At 45.9% G+C, this 17,115-nt stretch overlaps 1 protein-coding gene and 1 pseudogene across 1 annotated transcript in view; one reads left to right on the top strand and one right to left on the bottom strand.

The window, feature by feature from the left end:
• The window catches only part of C4H5orf52 (chromosome 4 C5orf52 homolog), an 11,752-nt gene extending 10,826 nt beyond the window's left edge, over positions 1 to 926 (top strand). Inside the window, exon 3 of the mRNA XM_023218807.1 lies at positions 790 to 926. Coding sequence (XP_023074575.1) covers positions 790 to 888 — 99 coding nt within the window. The 3' untranslated portion in view covers positions 889 to 926. The remainder of the gene's footprint in view (positions 1 to 789) is intronic.
• Positions 927 to 11,003: 10,077 nt separating this feature from the next.
• Positions 11,004 to 11,944, bottom strand: LOC111547116 (annotated as a pseudogene).
• Between the last annotated feature and the right edge of the window lie 5,171 nt (positions 11,945 to 17,115).

The raw sequence follows: 17,115 nt of genomic DNA, 5'->3' as shown, positions 1-17,115 counted from the left end.
CGCCTGGCCTTTTTTTTTTTTTTTTTTTTTTGAGACAGAGTCTCGCTCTGTCGCCCTGGCTGGAATGCAGTGGCCGGATCTCAGCTCACTGCAAGCTCTGCCTCCCAGGTTTACACCATTCTCCTGCCTCAGCCTCCGGAGTAGCTGGGACTACAGGCGCCCGCCACCTCGCCTGGCTAGTTTTTTGTATTTTTAGTAGAGACGGGGTTTCACCATGTTAGCCAGGATGGTCTCGATCTCCTGACCTTGTGATCCGTCCATCTCGGCCTCCCAAAGTGCTGGGATTACAGGCTTGAGCCACCGCGCCTGGCCTTTTTTTTTTTTTTTTTTTTGAGACAGAGTCTCACTCTGTTGTCCAGGCTATAGTGCTGTGGTACGGTCTCAGCTTACTGTAGCCTCCACCTCCTGAGTTCAAGCAAATCTCCTGCCTCAGCCACCCGAGTAGCTGGGATTACAAGTATGGGCCACCCTGCCTGGATAATTGTTGTAATTTCAGTAGAGACGGGGTTTCACCATGTTGGCCAGGCTGCTCTCAAACTCCTGACTTCAAGTGATCCACCCTCCTTGGCCTCCCAGAGTGTTGGGATTACAGGCGTGAGCCACTGCTCCCGGCCTTGGAGTTATCTAGCTTAATGCCCACTTTTACAACTAGAGACATAGGCTCCCTGTGAATCAAAGTATATGGAATGTATGTAGGGTCCAGCTGACAGTCTTCCCACTCCCACATCAGCAGCACAGGTGCCTGCCCTGCTGTGAAGTGACCCTAACCTCACCTCTGTTTTTTGTAAGGTGAATGCTTTAGAGAAGACCAAGAAAAAGATGATCCGCTACTATGAACACCTGAAAAAAAAGTTCATGAGAGAGCAGCTCAGAAAGCTGGGGCGATAGAGAGATGAATCCGTGAACAACCAGTACTTAACCTTTGGGGTACCATGACCAGTTTAAACTCCAGTCTCCCAAGAAAGACTAACCACCCTATTTCTGGCAAAGTGATCTGCCCCAGAGTCATGATGACACCAGTGTGACCAGAGGAGAACTAGTAGCTACAACCTACACAACTGTAGAACAATAAACAGAAACCAGCAGACAGCGGAGCATAACAAATCCTCAGCAATCCTCATATTCCTTGCCCATGCATCCCCTCTATTCTGGTGAAGGAGGTCCTGATAGTCTCGTAGATGCTCAACTCAAAAAGCTGGGATCAAGCTAGCTTCCATGCTTAAGGCAAAGATTGACCTCTTGTTGCCCACATGTCTGAGGTGACATGCCAGGCCAAGTGTGCTGGGACAGTGGTACCTTAGATGGGAAGGCCTCAGTAATGCCACTGCCTGGTATCCCAGTGGTAAGGAGGTCGGGGGGAGGCATCAGAAGGACCTGGCTTAAGTGCTGTTTCTACCACCAGTCAGCCTTGTGACTTTGTCACCTCCTTGAACCTCCGTTTCCTTATCTGAAAGAATGTAGTAGTAGTAAGGGAACCTACCTCCAAGGTCTAGCATAAGGATGTAAAGTGCTAAGCCCAGGGCTCATCATTTCCAGTGGTTCTCACCATAATGGCTCCAGTAGCCTTCCAGTGGTCCCCACTCCCTGTTCTGCCTGCTCTCCAGACTACACCCGGGTAGTCCCCACACTGTAGCTTTATTTGTGAAGATCCTTCATCTGAAATGCCCCTTTAGCTCTCTCTTCATCCTTCAAGGCTTATCTGTATGTCATTTCCTACATGGCATTTTCTTTTTCTTTTTCCTTTTTTTTGAGATGGAGTCTCACTCTATCACCTAGGCTGGAGTGCATTGGCGCAATCTCGGCTCACTGCAACCTCCACCTTCCAGGTTCAAGTGACTTTCATGCCTCAGCCTCCTGAGTAGCTGGGATTAAAGGCATGTGCCTCCACACCTGGCTAACTTTTGTAGTTTTAGTAGAGAAGGGGTTTCGCCATGTTAGTCAGGCTGGTCTCGAACTCCTGACCTCAGGTGATCCTCCCTTCTTGACCTTCCAAAGTGCTGGGATTACAGGCATGAGCCACCGTGCATGGCCACCAAAGTCATTTAATTCCTGGAGACCCTTAGCAGGAACACTTTCCAGCCCAGTCCTTTGTTAAGTCAGGAAGTGTTACTCTGCCTATTAGAATTCTGGGCCTGGTCCAGCTGCTGACTTTGAAAGTCTGCAGACCTATGAGGGCTGAGGGGACAGAGCCAGGGGCAGGCCTTGGACTGGGACCTCCTGCCTCCCTCAGTAACCTCTCTCTGGGTTTCAGCTCTCCCACTTGCTCTTCAGGAATGGTGTGGCTAGTGGGTGGTTTCTGCACTTCCTTCCATTTCTCAGATCTGAGATGTGGCACTGAGCTTTGCACACATAATGCTTCACGAAGGTCTGCTGAGTGGAAGGGAACAAATCCTGCTCTGAGCAAAGCAAGAAAGTCCAGGCGTATCCAAAATGATCACTCAGGGAGAGTTTAACTTGACTAATATGTTTATCACTTTCCAAAGTGATTCCCAGTGGTATTCCTTATCCAGTCGGCTCATCCAGGAGCATTTTCAAATCTTCTGTCACCAAGCCACTGTCATTCAAGTTGGGTCTCCCAGCTAATGGAAGTACCCCTATACAGGAGCTTTGTGCGATAGTTGAAGTTTGGCCAGGCGCAATGGTTCATGCCTGTAATCCAAGCGCTTTGGGAGGTCCAGGTGGGAGGATCGCTTGAGGCCAGGAGTTTGGGACCAGCCTGGGCAACATAGTGAGACCCTGTCTGTACAAAAAATTAAAAAAAAAAAAAAACGAAAAATAAGTCTGATGTGGTGGCACATGCCTGTACTCCCAGCTACTCGGCAAGCTGAAGTGGGAGGATTTCTTGAGCCCAGGAGGTCAAAGCTGCAGTGAGCCAAGATCGCACCACTGCACTTCAACCTGGATGAGAGAGTGGAAACCCTATGTCAAAAAAACAAACAAACAAAAACTCCCTATAGTTAAAAAACATTCACCTTCCACATCATCCAACACGTTTATTTATTAATAGCTCCTTATATGTACCAGGCACTCTTGTAGGTGCTGGAAATTAGTGAACAAAACTGACTGAAATCCTCTGCTTTCATGAAGGCACGATCCTCAGCTCACTGCAACCTCCGCCTCCGGGGTTCAAGTGATTCTCCTGCCTCAGCCTCCCAAGTAGCTGGGATACAGGTACCCACTATCATGCCTATCTATCTATCTATGTATCTATGTATCTATGTATGTATCTATCTATCTATCTATACACACACACATATATATAGGCTTGTTCTAAGAAACCAGTTAGCTTGACAAGAACCTAGCCCGAGGCCTAGCATATAAATAAATATATATTTATTTATTTTTGTATTTGTGTAGAGACAGGGTTTTGCCATGTTGGCCAGGCTGGTCTTGAACTCCTGACCTCAGGTGATCTGCCCACCTTACCCTCCCAAAGTACTGGGATTACAGGTGTGAATCACTGCACCCAGCCAAAACTTATATTTGAATAGTCTTGGGGTGGTGGAGAGGGGAGTAGGAAGAACAGGAATCAGATGAAACAGGAATCAGCTGTTGGAGTCTGGTGCCTCTGGCTCTGACTGAAGGCAGGATGCCTCCTTTGGGCTTTACGGGGAGAATCTGGTTTGCACAGTATTTTCTCTGTACAATCCTTTGACCTCTGGAAATGCTGTTCACAAGCCTGGAAGGCTGTGTGTGTCCCTCCCTGCTTCATTGAGGTTTCCTTTATCTGATGTGCACGATCTTTGCAGTCAAATGGCTCTGATTTGGAATCTCGGCTCTGCCTTGCAGAAGAATATCATTTTGCCCCTTGGAGCTTCACCTTCCTCATCTGGAAACTGGGAATAATTGTAGTACCTACCTTATAGGCTTGTTCTGAGAACCCAGTTAGCTTGACAAGAACCTAGCCCAAGGCCTAGCATCTTGTGGATGAATGGGAAGGGGGTTTTATTGAGAATGGTAATTGTTGTGTTGTACCTGGGGTTGACACATACACTTCAAGAGGCAGCCTGGTGCTGGGGAGCGAGCCTTGGAATAAGAATCTAGAGGTGGGAGTTCAGCCTCTATGATTCCTCAATTTGCTCTGAGACCCTGAATGACATACATTCCCTTTCCGAGCATTGATCTGCTCTCTTCCCTCATATTCAGTTAATCCCCTAGGAGGAGGAAATTGGGTTGAGATAGATCCACATCCTCCAGGTGGCCTTGGAGCATCCCAAGCCAGTACGTGCCTATTGGGAACCTGGTCGGGAGCAATGGTTGGTCACTGGGGTTCCAACCAAGCCCTCCACAGTTACTTCTGGGGGGTTGAGTGCACTCACTACACAAGAATGAAACGGTCACCAGGAAGAATTCTTCCTCAGCTTTGTCATATTAGAGGGCTGGGAGGGCCTGATTCCCTGGAACCTGCCTTTTCAACCTGATTTCCCATACTTCTTCCCCTGAGCCAGATCCCATGAATTCTCTCTCTTCTCCAAACAGGCCCCTTGATTTTCCACCTTGGAACTCACTTTCTTCCTCTCTTCCTCCCTCCCTTCCTTCCTTCCTTTCTTCCTTTTGTTCTTCCTTTCTTCCATTTTTCTTCTTCCTTTCTTCCATTTTTCTTCCCTCCTTTCTTTCCTCCCACACCTCCCTCCTCCTCTCCCCTTCTCACTTCCACCCCCTTCCCTCCCTTCCCCTCCTCTTCCTCTCATTGCCCAGGCTGGAGTACAGTGGCATGATCATAGCTCACCGCAGTCTTGAACTCTTGGCCTCAAGTGATCCTCCCACCTCAGCCTCTTGAGTAACTAGGACTATAGGCATGTGCCACCATGCCCCAATATTTTTTTTTTACTTCTTGTAGAGACAGGGGTCTCACTGTGTTGCCCAGGCTGGTCTTGAACTCCTGGCCTCAAGTGATCCTCCTGCCCGGGCCTCCCAAAGTGCTGGGAATACAGGTGTGAGCCACAATGCCTGGCCCACCTCAGAACTTTTGATTCTTCTGTTCACCCTGAAAGGAATATAGATTTCCCCTCATTTCTACCTGAGGAAATTCAGCTCAGACCCTTCAGGGCCTGCCATGACATGAACTCTGCCTTCCAAGACTAGACTCTGTCCATCTCCCATCAGACTAGGAGTTTCCACCAGGCAGGGACTGGACACGTCAGAAAACAGAGGCCTGGATGGATAACCCTTTCTGTGTAAAAATTGCATTATGCAGAACCAGCCATATTCTCTGGAGCTCTCAGGTAATTTCCATGGTGGTCCCCCCAACCCCTCATTGCTTTAGAGATTCTGCATACTTCACTAAGGAATCATTGACTCCTCTGAAAGGTTTTCAGATAAAACCTGTCACTATCACTCTAAGCAGAGGTCACTAATTGATAGTACTCCTGGGACCAATAGTGGGACATTGATTTGATCAAACACTATGCTTCTCATGGTATTGAATTTAAGTACTTTGGGTGTGGTATGGAAGCTGCAGTTAGCTGCAGCTCAACCACTGCCATCTCCTTAAACCCAAGTACACTTAATCTCCCTGGCCCCTGAAGGGATGTGAGTTTGTGATCACTCCAAAGTGTTAGAACAGCAATTCCTTTAAAATAACTAACAAGTTTAAAAACTTTAAAATCATAATACATGCACTATAGATAAAATTGCATTTAAAGGGTATTCAATAAAGGAAAATTCCCCTCCTGCACTCCAGGGCCACAGCAATAACCATTTCTGTGTATCCTTCCAGAAATGTTCTAAGAGCATGGACCCTTAAGATGCCCTTTATGGGCTTCATAAAATATATGCAAAACTTTATTTATTTATTTATTTATTTATTTATTTATTTATTTATTTTGAGACAGAGTTTTGCTCTTGTCACTTAAAAAAAAAAAATTAGCCGAGTGTGGTGGCACATGCTTGTAGTCCCAGCTACTTGGGAGGCTGAGGTGGCAACCGTGACTGCACCACTGCACTCCAGTCTAGGTAACAGAGTGAGACCCTATCTCAAAAAAAAAAAAAAAAAAAAACCAGAAACAGAAAAAGGAAGCCACTGGCCTGGCATTGCCCAGCTCAGTCAACAAAACATCCTTTTTTTTTTTTTTTTAGTTCAGGAGAAGTCATTACAAATGTTTGGCCAAGGGCAAGTCTATCATGTCTCCCAGAAATGCGCCTGCCTTAGCATCCCTTCTATGCCCAGGAACAAGCTAGAAAAAGCTTGAAGGAAATCTGGTCTCAGCATAAACATGATGATGGATTTCACAGTGCAACAGCTGGGAGCTCATAGTCAATTTTGCTTTCTGTAATTAGAGGTCTGTGGGGTGCATTCCTATGCACAGATGGCACTGTGATTCCCATTTTACAGAGTAGGCAGAATTTCAGAAAAATTCCAGGGTCTGCCTGAAGTCAAAGTCAAGTGGTGGAAGAGTCAGGATGAGAATCCACACCTCTCAGTATTCATCCCGAGCTCCTTCCTAGGTGATATTGGGCCACAATTCAGAGGTGGAGGTTAATGGATTCTTAGGACTTTTTTTTCCCTGTTTTTATTTATTTATTGAGGCACCACTGCACTGTGTCCTTGGCAACAGAATGAGACCCTGTTGCCCAGGATGCAGTGCAGTGGTGCCATCATAGCTTACTGCAGCTTCAACCTCCTTGGATTCAAGTGATCTTCCCACCTCAGCCTCCCAAGTAGCTGGGACTACAGGTGTGCACCACCATGCTGGGCTATTTTATTTTTTTAACTTTTTGTAGAGAAGGAATCTCCCTATGTTGCCCAGGTGAAGGGGGCCAGCCCCTCCACACCTGTGGGTATTTCTCGTGAGGTGGAATGAGAGACTGAGAAAAGAAATAAGACACAGACAAAGTATAGAGAAAGAACAGTGGGCCCAGGGGACCAGCACTCAGCATATGGAGGACCCGCACCAGCACAGGTCTCTGAGTTCCCTCAGTATTTATTGATTACTGTTTTCACTATCTTGGCAAAGGGAATGAGATAGGAGAACAGGGTGATAGTGGGGAGAAGGTCAGCAGGAAAACATGTGAACAAAGGAATCTGTGTCACAAATATGTTCAAGGGAAAGTACTATGCCTGGATGTGCACCTAAGCCAGATTTATGCTTCTCTTCACCCAAACATCTCAGTATAACAAAAAGTAACAGTGCAGCATTGCCACCAGCATATCTTGCCTCCAGCCACAGGGCGGTTTTCTCCTATCTCAGAATAGAATGAATGTACGATGGGGTTTTACACCTAGACATTCCGTTCCCAGGGACATGCAGGAGATGAAGGCCTTCATCTTATACGAATCCTCCTCAGCACAGACCCTTTATGAGTGTCGGACTGGGGGACGGTCAGGTCTTTCCCTTCCCATGAGGCCATATCTTAGGCTGTCTCAGTGGAGGGAAACCTGGGACAATACCCAGACTTTCTTGGGCAAAGGTCCCTGCGGCTTTCCGCAGTGCATTGTGCCCCTGGTTAACTGAGAATGGAGAATGGCGATGACTTTTACCAAGCATATTGCCTGTAAACATATTGTTAACCAGGCACATCCTTCACAGCCCTAGATCCCTTAAACCTTGATTCCATACAGCATATGTTTCTATGAGCACAGGGTTGGGGCTAAAGTTACAGATTAACAGCATCTCAAGGCAAAACAATGTTCTTAGTACAGATCAAAGTGGAGTTTCTTATGTCTTCCTTTACTACATAGACACAGTAACAGTCTGATCTCTCTTTCTTTTCCCTACACCCAGGCTGGTCTCAAATTCCTAGGCTCAAGTGATCCTCCCATCTCAGCCACCCAAAGTGCTGGGATTATAGAAATGAGCCACTGTGCTTGGCCTCTAAGGGAATTTGGATTTAACATTCCCGGATAGGAAAGCAGGGCTGCGTGCTTCAAGATCAAGAGTTACCTGCCCCTGGAATTTGTAATGAGATCACCATTTCAACAGAGGTCATTCTGAGAAATCCTCAGGGCCAACAGCATGTCCCTGTTTATCTGACAGGGTATTATAAACTTCACAGAAACTTCTCAAACTAAATTTAATGGACTTTGGAAATAAAGTGATTCCTCACTTTTGGAGTGGAAAAATTAAAGGTTCATGAAATCAAACAGAGGCCTAGAATCCCTGTTCCAAGCCAGGCTGTTAGGCTGTAGGGCCATTTCATTCTCCCCTACTATAGGACTGCATTCAAGCCTCCACAGACCTTCCCGGGTTGTCCGAGTAAAAGCCCACTCTACTCTGAGTCCAAAAGAACAGAGTGAACTGTTTGGGAAAAGGCCATGGACCCTCTCAAAAGCCCTCAACCTTAACCTCTCCCACTTAGGATATGAAATCCTGGTCACACCATGTCCAATTCTGAATATTTAAAAAGAGATTTAGGCTGGGCGCAGTAGCTCATGCCTGTAATCCCAGCACTTTGGGAGGCTGAGGTGGGCGGATCACGAGGTCAGGAGATCGAGATCATCCTGGCTAACACGGTGAAACCCTGTCTCTACTAAAAATACAAAAAAAATTAGCTGGGCATGGTGGCAGGTGCCTGTAGTCCCAGCTACTCAGGAGGCTGAGGCAGGAGAATGGTGTGAACCCAGGAGGCAGAGCTTGCAATGAGCCGAGATAGAACCACTGCACTCCAGCCTGGGGGAAAGATGGGGACTCCATCTCAAAAAAAAAAAAAAAAAAGGCCGGGCGCGGTGGCTCAAGCCTGTAATCCCAGCACTTTGGGAGGCTGAGATGGGCGGATCACGAGGTCAGGAGATCGAGACCATCCTGGCTAACACGGCGAAACCCCGTCTCTACTAAAAAATACAAAAAACTAGCCGGGCGAGGTGGCGGTCGCCTGTAGTCCTAGCTACTCGGGAGGCTGAGGCAGGAGAATGGCGTAAACCCGGGAGGCGGAGCTTGCAGTGAGCTGAGATCCGGCCACTGCACTCCAGCCTGGGTGACAGAGCGAGACTCCATCTCAAAAAAAAAAAAAAAAAAAGATTTAAAAAGGAGCAAAGAGCAATGGCTGGGCCCAGTGGCTCAGGCCTGTAATCCCAACACATTCAGAGGCCAAGGCAAAAGGATCACTTGAGCCCAGGAGTTCAAGACGAGCCTGGCCAACATAGCAAAACCCCATCTCTATTTTGTATAACAATCTTAAAAAAAAAGTAAAACGTTGAAAAGGAGGAATGAAAATTATGTTTTCTCAACTGTGAAAAAAATAGGGGGAAGGAAATGTATCACAGTACTAAGATGTTGACTGGGTTAGGAGGATGGGAATATTGTGGCTGGATGATATTTGTTTTCCCTTTTCTAAACATCAGCATGTAAAATAAATTTCTGACCAGGTGTGGTGGGTCACGCCTATAATCCCAGCACTTTCCGAGGCCAAGGCAGGCAGAGCACTTGAGCCCAGGAATTTGAGACCAGCCTGGACAACATGGTGAGACCCTATCTCTCACCATGTTGAAATAATAATAATTAGCTGAGCATGGTGGCCAGTGCCTTTAAGTTCCAGCTACTCAGTAGGCCAAGGTGGAAGGGTCACTTGAGACTGGGAGGTTGAGGCTGCAGTGGGCAGTGATCATACTACATGATTCTAGCCAGGACAAGACAGTGAGACCATCTCTAAATAAACAAATAAATTTCAGCTGGGCACGGTGACTCATGCCTGTAATCCTAGCACTTTGGGAGGCAGAGGCGGGCGGATCACCCGATGTCAGGAGTTCAAGACCAGCCTGGCTAACATGGTGAAACCCCGTCTCTACTAAAAATACAACATTAGCCAGGCATGGTGGCATGTGCCTATAATCCCAGTCACACAGGAGGCTGAGGCAGGAGAATCGCTTGAACCCAGGAGGCAGAGGTTGCAGTAAGCCAAGATTACGCCATTGCATTCCAGCCTGGGCAAAAAAGAGAGAAACTCCGTCTCAAAAAGTAAATGAATAAATAAATAAATAAATAAATTTCTTGGGGTTCCGGTTCTAAGTAAGATACAGTCAGCATAGTCTGTCTCTCCCACTGGCTGAAACTGAAAGCCCTGGACAGGCTGCATGAAGCAGCCATATGAGGACTCTTGAAAAAGAAATATTAACAAGGCTGGTGCAGTTGCTTATGTCTGTAATCCCAGCACTTCGGGAGGCTGAAGCGGGAGGATCACTTGAGGCCAGAGGTTTGAGACCAGCCTGGGGAACAAAGTGAGACTCTGCCTCTAGAAAAAATAATTTTTTTTTTTGGCCAGGCACAGAGGCTCACACCTGTAATCCCAGCACTTTGGGAGGCCGAGGTGGGCAGATCAGGAGGTCAGGAGATTGAGACCATCCTGGCCAACACGGTGAAACTCAGTCTCTACTAAAAATACAAACATTAGCTGGGCTTCGAGGCATGTGCCTGTAATCCCAGCTACTAGGGAGGCTGAACCAGGAGAATCGCTTGAACCAGGGAGTCGGAGGTTGCAGTGAGCCGAGATCGTGCCACTCCAGCCTGGCGACAGAGTGAGACTCCGTCTCAAGAAAAAAAAAAGAAAGAAAAAATAATGGTTTTTTTGGTAGCAGCATTATCAGTAGTGGCCAGAAAAGCAATTAAAAACTCTGACACAGCAGAATCCTTTTATCTGACCAAAGGATCTGTGTTCTGAAAAGTGGAAGAGGAAAATCTTGATTGCCTTTTTTCTCTCTTCATTCTGTCACTTGGCCCAAGAGTACACCTCGCCATGGAAGCGACGTAACAGAGCAGGGAGACTAACGGCCCCAATTTCTAGCTAGAGGACCAGGAAAATGTCTATCAAGAATACTTCTATTTTTGTGCACAAAAATTAGTCCTATCTAAACACTAGGCCTTAAAATCGACTTTTAAAAAAATACTTCAGAATTTTGAAGGCATTCGTGTATTTTACTGCTATATGTACAAGTCGATCAGAAGTGATACCCGCGCAGACTCTGCCCTGAAAAGAATCAGTTCCATGACTTTACTTTTGTAGTTTAGACTTGAAAACTGCTGACACGCCCTATAGGGCAACACAGGCGCAGTTTCGAAAACGCGACTCCCCTACTGTCTAATACCTGCATCTCTGGGCAGCACAGTGAGGGGACATCTTTGGTTTCGATTTTTACAGAAGGCTCCAGTAGGGACTGCATTTTAATAGGCACTGGTGTAAGGGGGACTTTGGTCAATCTTACCAGCTCTGAAGGCGGAGCTCCCTGAAACTGGATCCGGGCCCCAGGGAGACCTGAGGGATCCAGAGTCAAAGGGATCCTGAGGTCTTGCTGGTGCGGCCCAAAGGCACCGGACGTTGGGGCCAAGATGACCTCCGCGCTGCCATGAACTAGGCCATTGGACGCGGGCTCTGCGCCGAGCCTGCAGTCCTCAAGGAGTCTCTCGGGTTCCTCCGTTTTGATCACACCTTCTCGGATGGCGGCCGGGCTTTTGCCTTCCCCACCTTGCATCCTCCGCCTCCAGCTTGCCCTTCTCCTTCCCTCGGAATAGTTGACGGCTGGCCCGAGGCCTTCCAATTTGACCGCCCTGGAGGCTCTAGGACCGGTGTCGACGGCCCCACGAGGCCCCACCGACGGATCCAGGCAAGGCCCTAGCTCCTGCTTCTTGGCCTTGACGTGCAGCGCCCGGGGCTGCACCGGGCAACTCGGGCCTGCAGGGGGCGCCCTCGGACGCGGCCGGCGGCGGCAGGAGGCGCAGTACAGGCCTGAATTGCAGCTGGGAGAGGAAGCGGCGCCCTTGTCCGGAGCGTGGGGCTGTGGTAGCAGCAACACCTTCTCTGGCTTCACCTCCAGCAGCTGCTGCGCCGCACAGGGCACCAAAGCCTCCCTACACTAGGAGGCCACGGTAGCAATGGCGGCCGTGCATAGCGTGGGCAGTGACGGAGGGGTCTCCACAGCCACTGCCCAAAAGGAGGTGCCCTCGACCGACGGCAGGGACGGAGCAGGACTCAAGGGGAGCAGCTGAGGCAGCGGCTCCTGCCTAGCTCTTTCCATGGGGGTTGGGGGATGCCCCGGCCTGGATTGTGAGCTCCGCCGTTTGTTGGCGACCTTCCCCCTCCCTTTTTCGGTTAAGACCCTTGTGAGGCCTTTGCTACCCAGAACCCTATGCGGTTCAAAACACAGCTCTATGTCTCAGCTTCACCCAATCACAAGCGACCAATACTCCTGTCCAGCCAATCACAGGCGGGTTTTGTGGCTCTTCCCAGCCCATACTCTCGCCTCATGCTGAGTCCTCAAATCACCCGTGATGGCTGGAGCCTCAGGGCGAGTTGCCCATTTTCGCTCAGACTCGCCCTCTCTTGTGGAGTTCTCTCCCAGCGTTGTCTTTAGCGACAATGGCGTTGCCCAGGAAACGTTGTGCTTCCAGTCCTCTGATCTCCAGGGAATAAAGTCTTTGGTGTTAAGACACGTGACGGCCTTGTGCACTGGCTTTGTGCGGCCTAAGTAATCTGTCGGCCCTGAATATCACCAGGACTTTTGAATCTTTGCCAAGGGAGAATGGGGGAGATTTTGCAACTTACCAGTAACCCATTAGCTAATCTTGCTGGGAAAAGCTTTCGACTTTGTGCAGTTTTTGTTCTAGTTAAGCTTTCAATTAATCACCAGGTCCTGTGGCCCTACTTCCAAAATTATACATCCCAAATTCATCCACTCCTTTGGGTCTCTACTGCCATTATGCTCTTCCAGGCTCCCACTATCCTTCACCTGGCTACTGCCAAAGCCCTGTAAATAATCTCCCTGTTTGTCAGCCTTGCCCCACTACACTCCAGCTATCTTTTGAAAATACAAATCTAAGGTTGCCACACTTTTCCTAAAACTTTCCATGGCTGCCCACTGATACGTGATAAAAGTCTAAAATCCTTGACAAAGCCTTAAAATCCCCAAATGACTTGGGATCTAACCTACTACTACTACTACTACTACTACTACTACTACTACTACTACTACTACTACTACTGGGTTGGTGCAAACGTAATTGTGGTTTCTGCCATTAAACAGTTACCACTCTAGCCCTGAGTCTTTGGGTTTTAGCCACATTGGCCCCCTCATCATTCTCTTTCTACTGAAGGGTCTTTAAACATGCTCAGTGTGCTACTCTTTCCTTTATGTCTCCTTAATTCCTCCTACCCAGTTTTCAGTGCAGCTCAACTGGGACTTCTTCAGAGAAGCTTTTACTGACTCTGAAAATCAGATCTAATCTTGGTCTACTTATACCTCTATCACTTCGTTTGCTTACCACGATTTGTAATTAGAATTTTCAGTGTGATGATTCCACTGCCTCTCCCACTTGACTATAAAGTCTTTGAAGGCAGAATTATTTGTGTTTTGCCCGTCACTGAATCCCCAATGCAGATCATTGAGCCTGGCATATAGTACTCAATAAATACTTGTTGAATAAATAACTGAATAGCAACTGTGATAGGGTAATAATAAAATAGTAATAATCACTACCTGTGTTAAGGGCTTACTCTTATGCTAGACACTGTTCCAAATCCTTTCCATGTTTATGCTTCTCCTTTTACTAGGATTGTGTTTATTTCCATTACACATCACCAAGAAAAACAAAAAGACATCCTGTATTAACATTTGCTGCATTTCTAAATGACATTCTGGCCAAAAGCTATAGTTTATCTTGACGTAGATGATTTTTGCAATCAAGACAAGTTATCACTCAAAGAAGACCAACTCTAATTCATTGTCTAATCCTGTGGTATCAAATGTGGTCAACAGGAGTTCTTACACCTGGCAGATAGACAAGGGCAATGATTTTCTTTTATTTTATTTTTTTTGAGATGGAGTCTGGTTCTGTCTCCCAGGCTGGAGTGCAGTGGCCGGATCTCATCACTGCAAGCTCCGCCTCCCGGGTTTACACCATTCTCCTGCCTCAGCCTCCGGAGTAGCTGGGACTACAGGCGCCCACCACCTCGCCCGGCTAGTTTTTTGTATTTTTAGTAGAGATGGGGTTTCGCCGTGTTAGCCAGGATGGTCTCGATCTCCTGACCTCGTGATCCGCCCGTCTCGGCCTCCCAAAGTGCTGGGATTACAGGCTTGAGCCACCGCACCCAGCCATACAAGGGCAATGATTTTCAAACTTTTTTTTTATTTCAAAAACTCTTTATACCATTAAAAACTACTGAAGATCCCCAAAGAGCCTTTGTTCATTTGGATTTTATCTATCAATATTTACTAAGTTATAAACAAAAACTGAAATTTTAAAAATAGCTATTAACTCATTTAAAACAATAATAAAACCATTATGTGGTAACACATTTTCATGGGGAAAAAATGGTATTTTCCCCCACATTACACTCACAAGAGAATGAAGTGAAAAGAGCAAATATTGCATTAGGATTTTTATGAAAATAGTTTTAACCTAATCAACTCTCTAAGAGTGTCAGTCCCCATACCCCACTTTGAGAACCACAGTACTAAGGTTTAAATGGGAGAGTCAACTGTGTGCATGAGCAAAAGCTAATAAAAGAGGCAAACAAATAAATCAAGTTGTCAGATATCAGGGGAAACCCCAACCCCGATATTCAACGTGGGCTCTTTTCTATTTCCCTAAGCGTCGGCTGGTCTGAGAAATAAAGGGAAAGAGTACAAAAGAGAGAAATTTTAAAGTTGGGTTTCTGGGGCAGACATCACATGTCGGCAGGTTCCATGATGCTCCCTGAGCCGTAAAACCAGCAAGTTTTTATTAGCAATTTTCAAAAGGGGAGGGAGTGTACGAATAGGGCGTGTGTCATAGACATCACATACTTCACAAGGTAATAGAATATCACAAAGCAAATGGAAGCAGGCAAGATCACAGGACCACAGGATGGGGTGAAATTAAAATTGCTAATGAAGTTTTGGGCATGCATTGCCATTGATAACATCTTATCAGGCGACAGGGTTTGAGAGCAGACAAAGGGTCAGATTGTGCCATTGCACTCCAGCATGGGTGACACAGCAAGACTCCATCTCAAAAATAATAATAATAATAATAATTAAGTGCTTAAATCAAATATTTTGTGAGAAAAGCTTTATTTAGTTCATGTGACTTAAGTAATCTTAGGGAAATAGTTTTAAAGATTATTAGTAAAATAAAAACATCTTTTAAAATGTAAACATTTGTTCTAAATTATGCACGCCAGATACTAGGTTTGCTAAATGCTTTAAGGTCATAAACTACTTCTTTGACTTTTGAAAATTGTTCAATTTACCTACCTTGAAGACGTTAAATTCCAGATAAGGTCTTGGGATATGTGATGTTAGCCATACCCCCTAGCAATGCTAGAAAAAGTCAGACCGTCTCTGCACTTCTGTTGAGGTCCTAGGCTCCACACCTAGTACATAGTTAAAATTGCTTACTAACCAGGGTTTTCACCAAAAGTCAAAATTGCTGAAAGTTATCATTGTAACACGTAATTGAGACTACTGAAGAAGTAGTTCTACATGTAAGGTGTGTAGGGAAAGTGAAATGTGTTTTTCTGGTAAAAGATTATAAGAAGTCATGTGACTGTAAATTTTCTTGCCTAAAAGGTTAAAGGATTGTTTTAAGTTAGGCAGAATGAAGTTGAAGGTTTAAGCAAGTTATGGAAAGTTGTGGAAAATTCATTGTAAGAAATTCTGTGTGTGAACATATTGGCTAAAGTTAGAGGGGTATTCAATTTTTCTGCAAATTAAACATTGGAATAAAAACACAGTAAAATTAGGTGTGTCCGTATTTCACTATCAGAAAGGTGAATTACTAGTATATACCTCACACAAATTAAAAATTACTTGAGAAAAATTTATAGTACTTAATTTTTATTTTATTTTATTATTATTATTTTGAGACAGAGCCTTACTCTGCCATCCAGGCTGGAGTGCAGCGGCATGATCTCGGCTCACTGCAAAGCAACCTCTGCCTCCTGGGTTCAAGTAATTCTCCCGCCTCAGCCTCCTGAGTCGCTGGGATTATAGGGGCCCCCTACCAGGCCCAGCTAATTTTTTTATATTTTTAGTAGAGACTGGATTTTGCCATGTTGGCCAGGCTGGTCTCAAACTCCTGACCTCAGGTGATCCACCCACCTCGGCCTCCCAAAGTGTTGGGATTACACATGTAAGCCACCACAGCAGGCCTAGTTTTTTTTTTTTTTTTAATTGTACAATTTAGTGGTTTTTTGTATGTTCACAGCATTGTAAAACAATCACCACTATCTGATTCCAGAGCATTTCACGATCCCAAGAAGATACCTCAAATCCATTAGTAGTCCTCATTCCTCCTTACTCCTCACCCCACCCGTCTCCCTAGAAATCACTAATCTGCTGTCCGTCTTTTTTTATTTTTATTTTTTTGATACAGATTCTCACCCTGTCACACAGGCTGGAGTGCAGTGGCACAATCTCAGCTCACTGCAACCTTCACCTCCCGGGCTCAAGCGATTCTCCTGCTTCAGCCTCCCGAGTAGTGCTTTCTGTCTTTATGAAGCTCAATTTTTACTTCTCCATTCCTCTAATAATGGATTCCTAGGGTGCCTCCAGTGAGCTCTTACTAGAAGCAGCATTGTCATGGACATGTCCCCTATAAACTTGTTTGACACTTTCTCAGGAGATCTACCCACGAGTGGGAATGCTGTGTCATGGGCATGCACACACAGTTTCACTAAAAGACAGATTCACTCCCACATGGCTGTTCCTCTTCAGACTCCTAATAGCAGCACAGGAGGATTTGCCTTTTCCCACTCCCATACCAACACTTGGTTTAACTCAGTAAGTTTTGCCAATCTTATTGGTACATAGAAGTGTATCTGGTGTTTTTTTTAAAATAATTTGTGTTTCTCTGATGATTGGATAGGTTGAGCACCTCTTCATAAACTTAGTCTTTTAGGCTGGGTGCTGCTGCCCATGCGTGTAATCCCAGCACTTTCAGAGGCCATGGTGGGTGGATCCCTTGAAGTTGGAGTTCGAGACCAGGCTGGACAAGATGGTTAAATCCCAGCTATACAACAAATACCAAAAATAAATAAAAGAAAGAAAGAAAGAAAAGAAAGAAAGAAAGAAAGAAAGAAAGAAAGAAAGAAAGAAAGAAAGAAAGGAAAGAAAGAAAGAAAGAAAGAAAGAAAGAAAGAAAGAAAGAAAGAAAGAAAGAAAGAAAGAAAGAAAGAAAGAAAGAAAGAAAGAAAGAGAAAAAAAATAGC

Source organism: Piliocolobus tephrosceles, chromosome 4 (genome assembly GCF_002776525.5).
Source record: "Piliocolobus tephrosceles isolate RC106 chromosome 4, ASM277652v3, whole genome shotgun sequence".
NCBI lineage: Eukaryota > Metazoa > Chordata > Mammalia > Primates > Cercopithecidae > Piliocolobus > Piliocolobus tephrosceles.
Note: the sequence above shows the minus strand (reverse complement) of the source record. Positions and strands in the feature narration are given on the sequence as shown.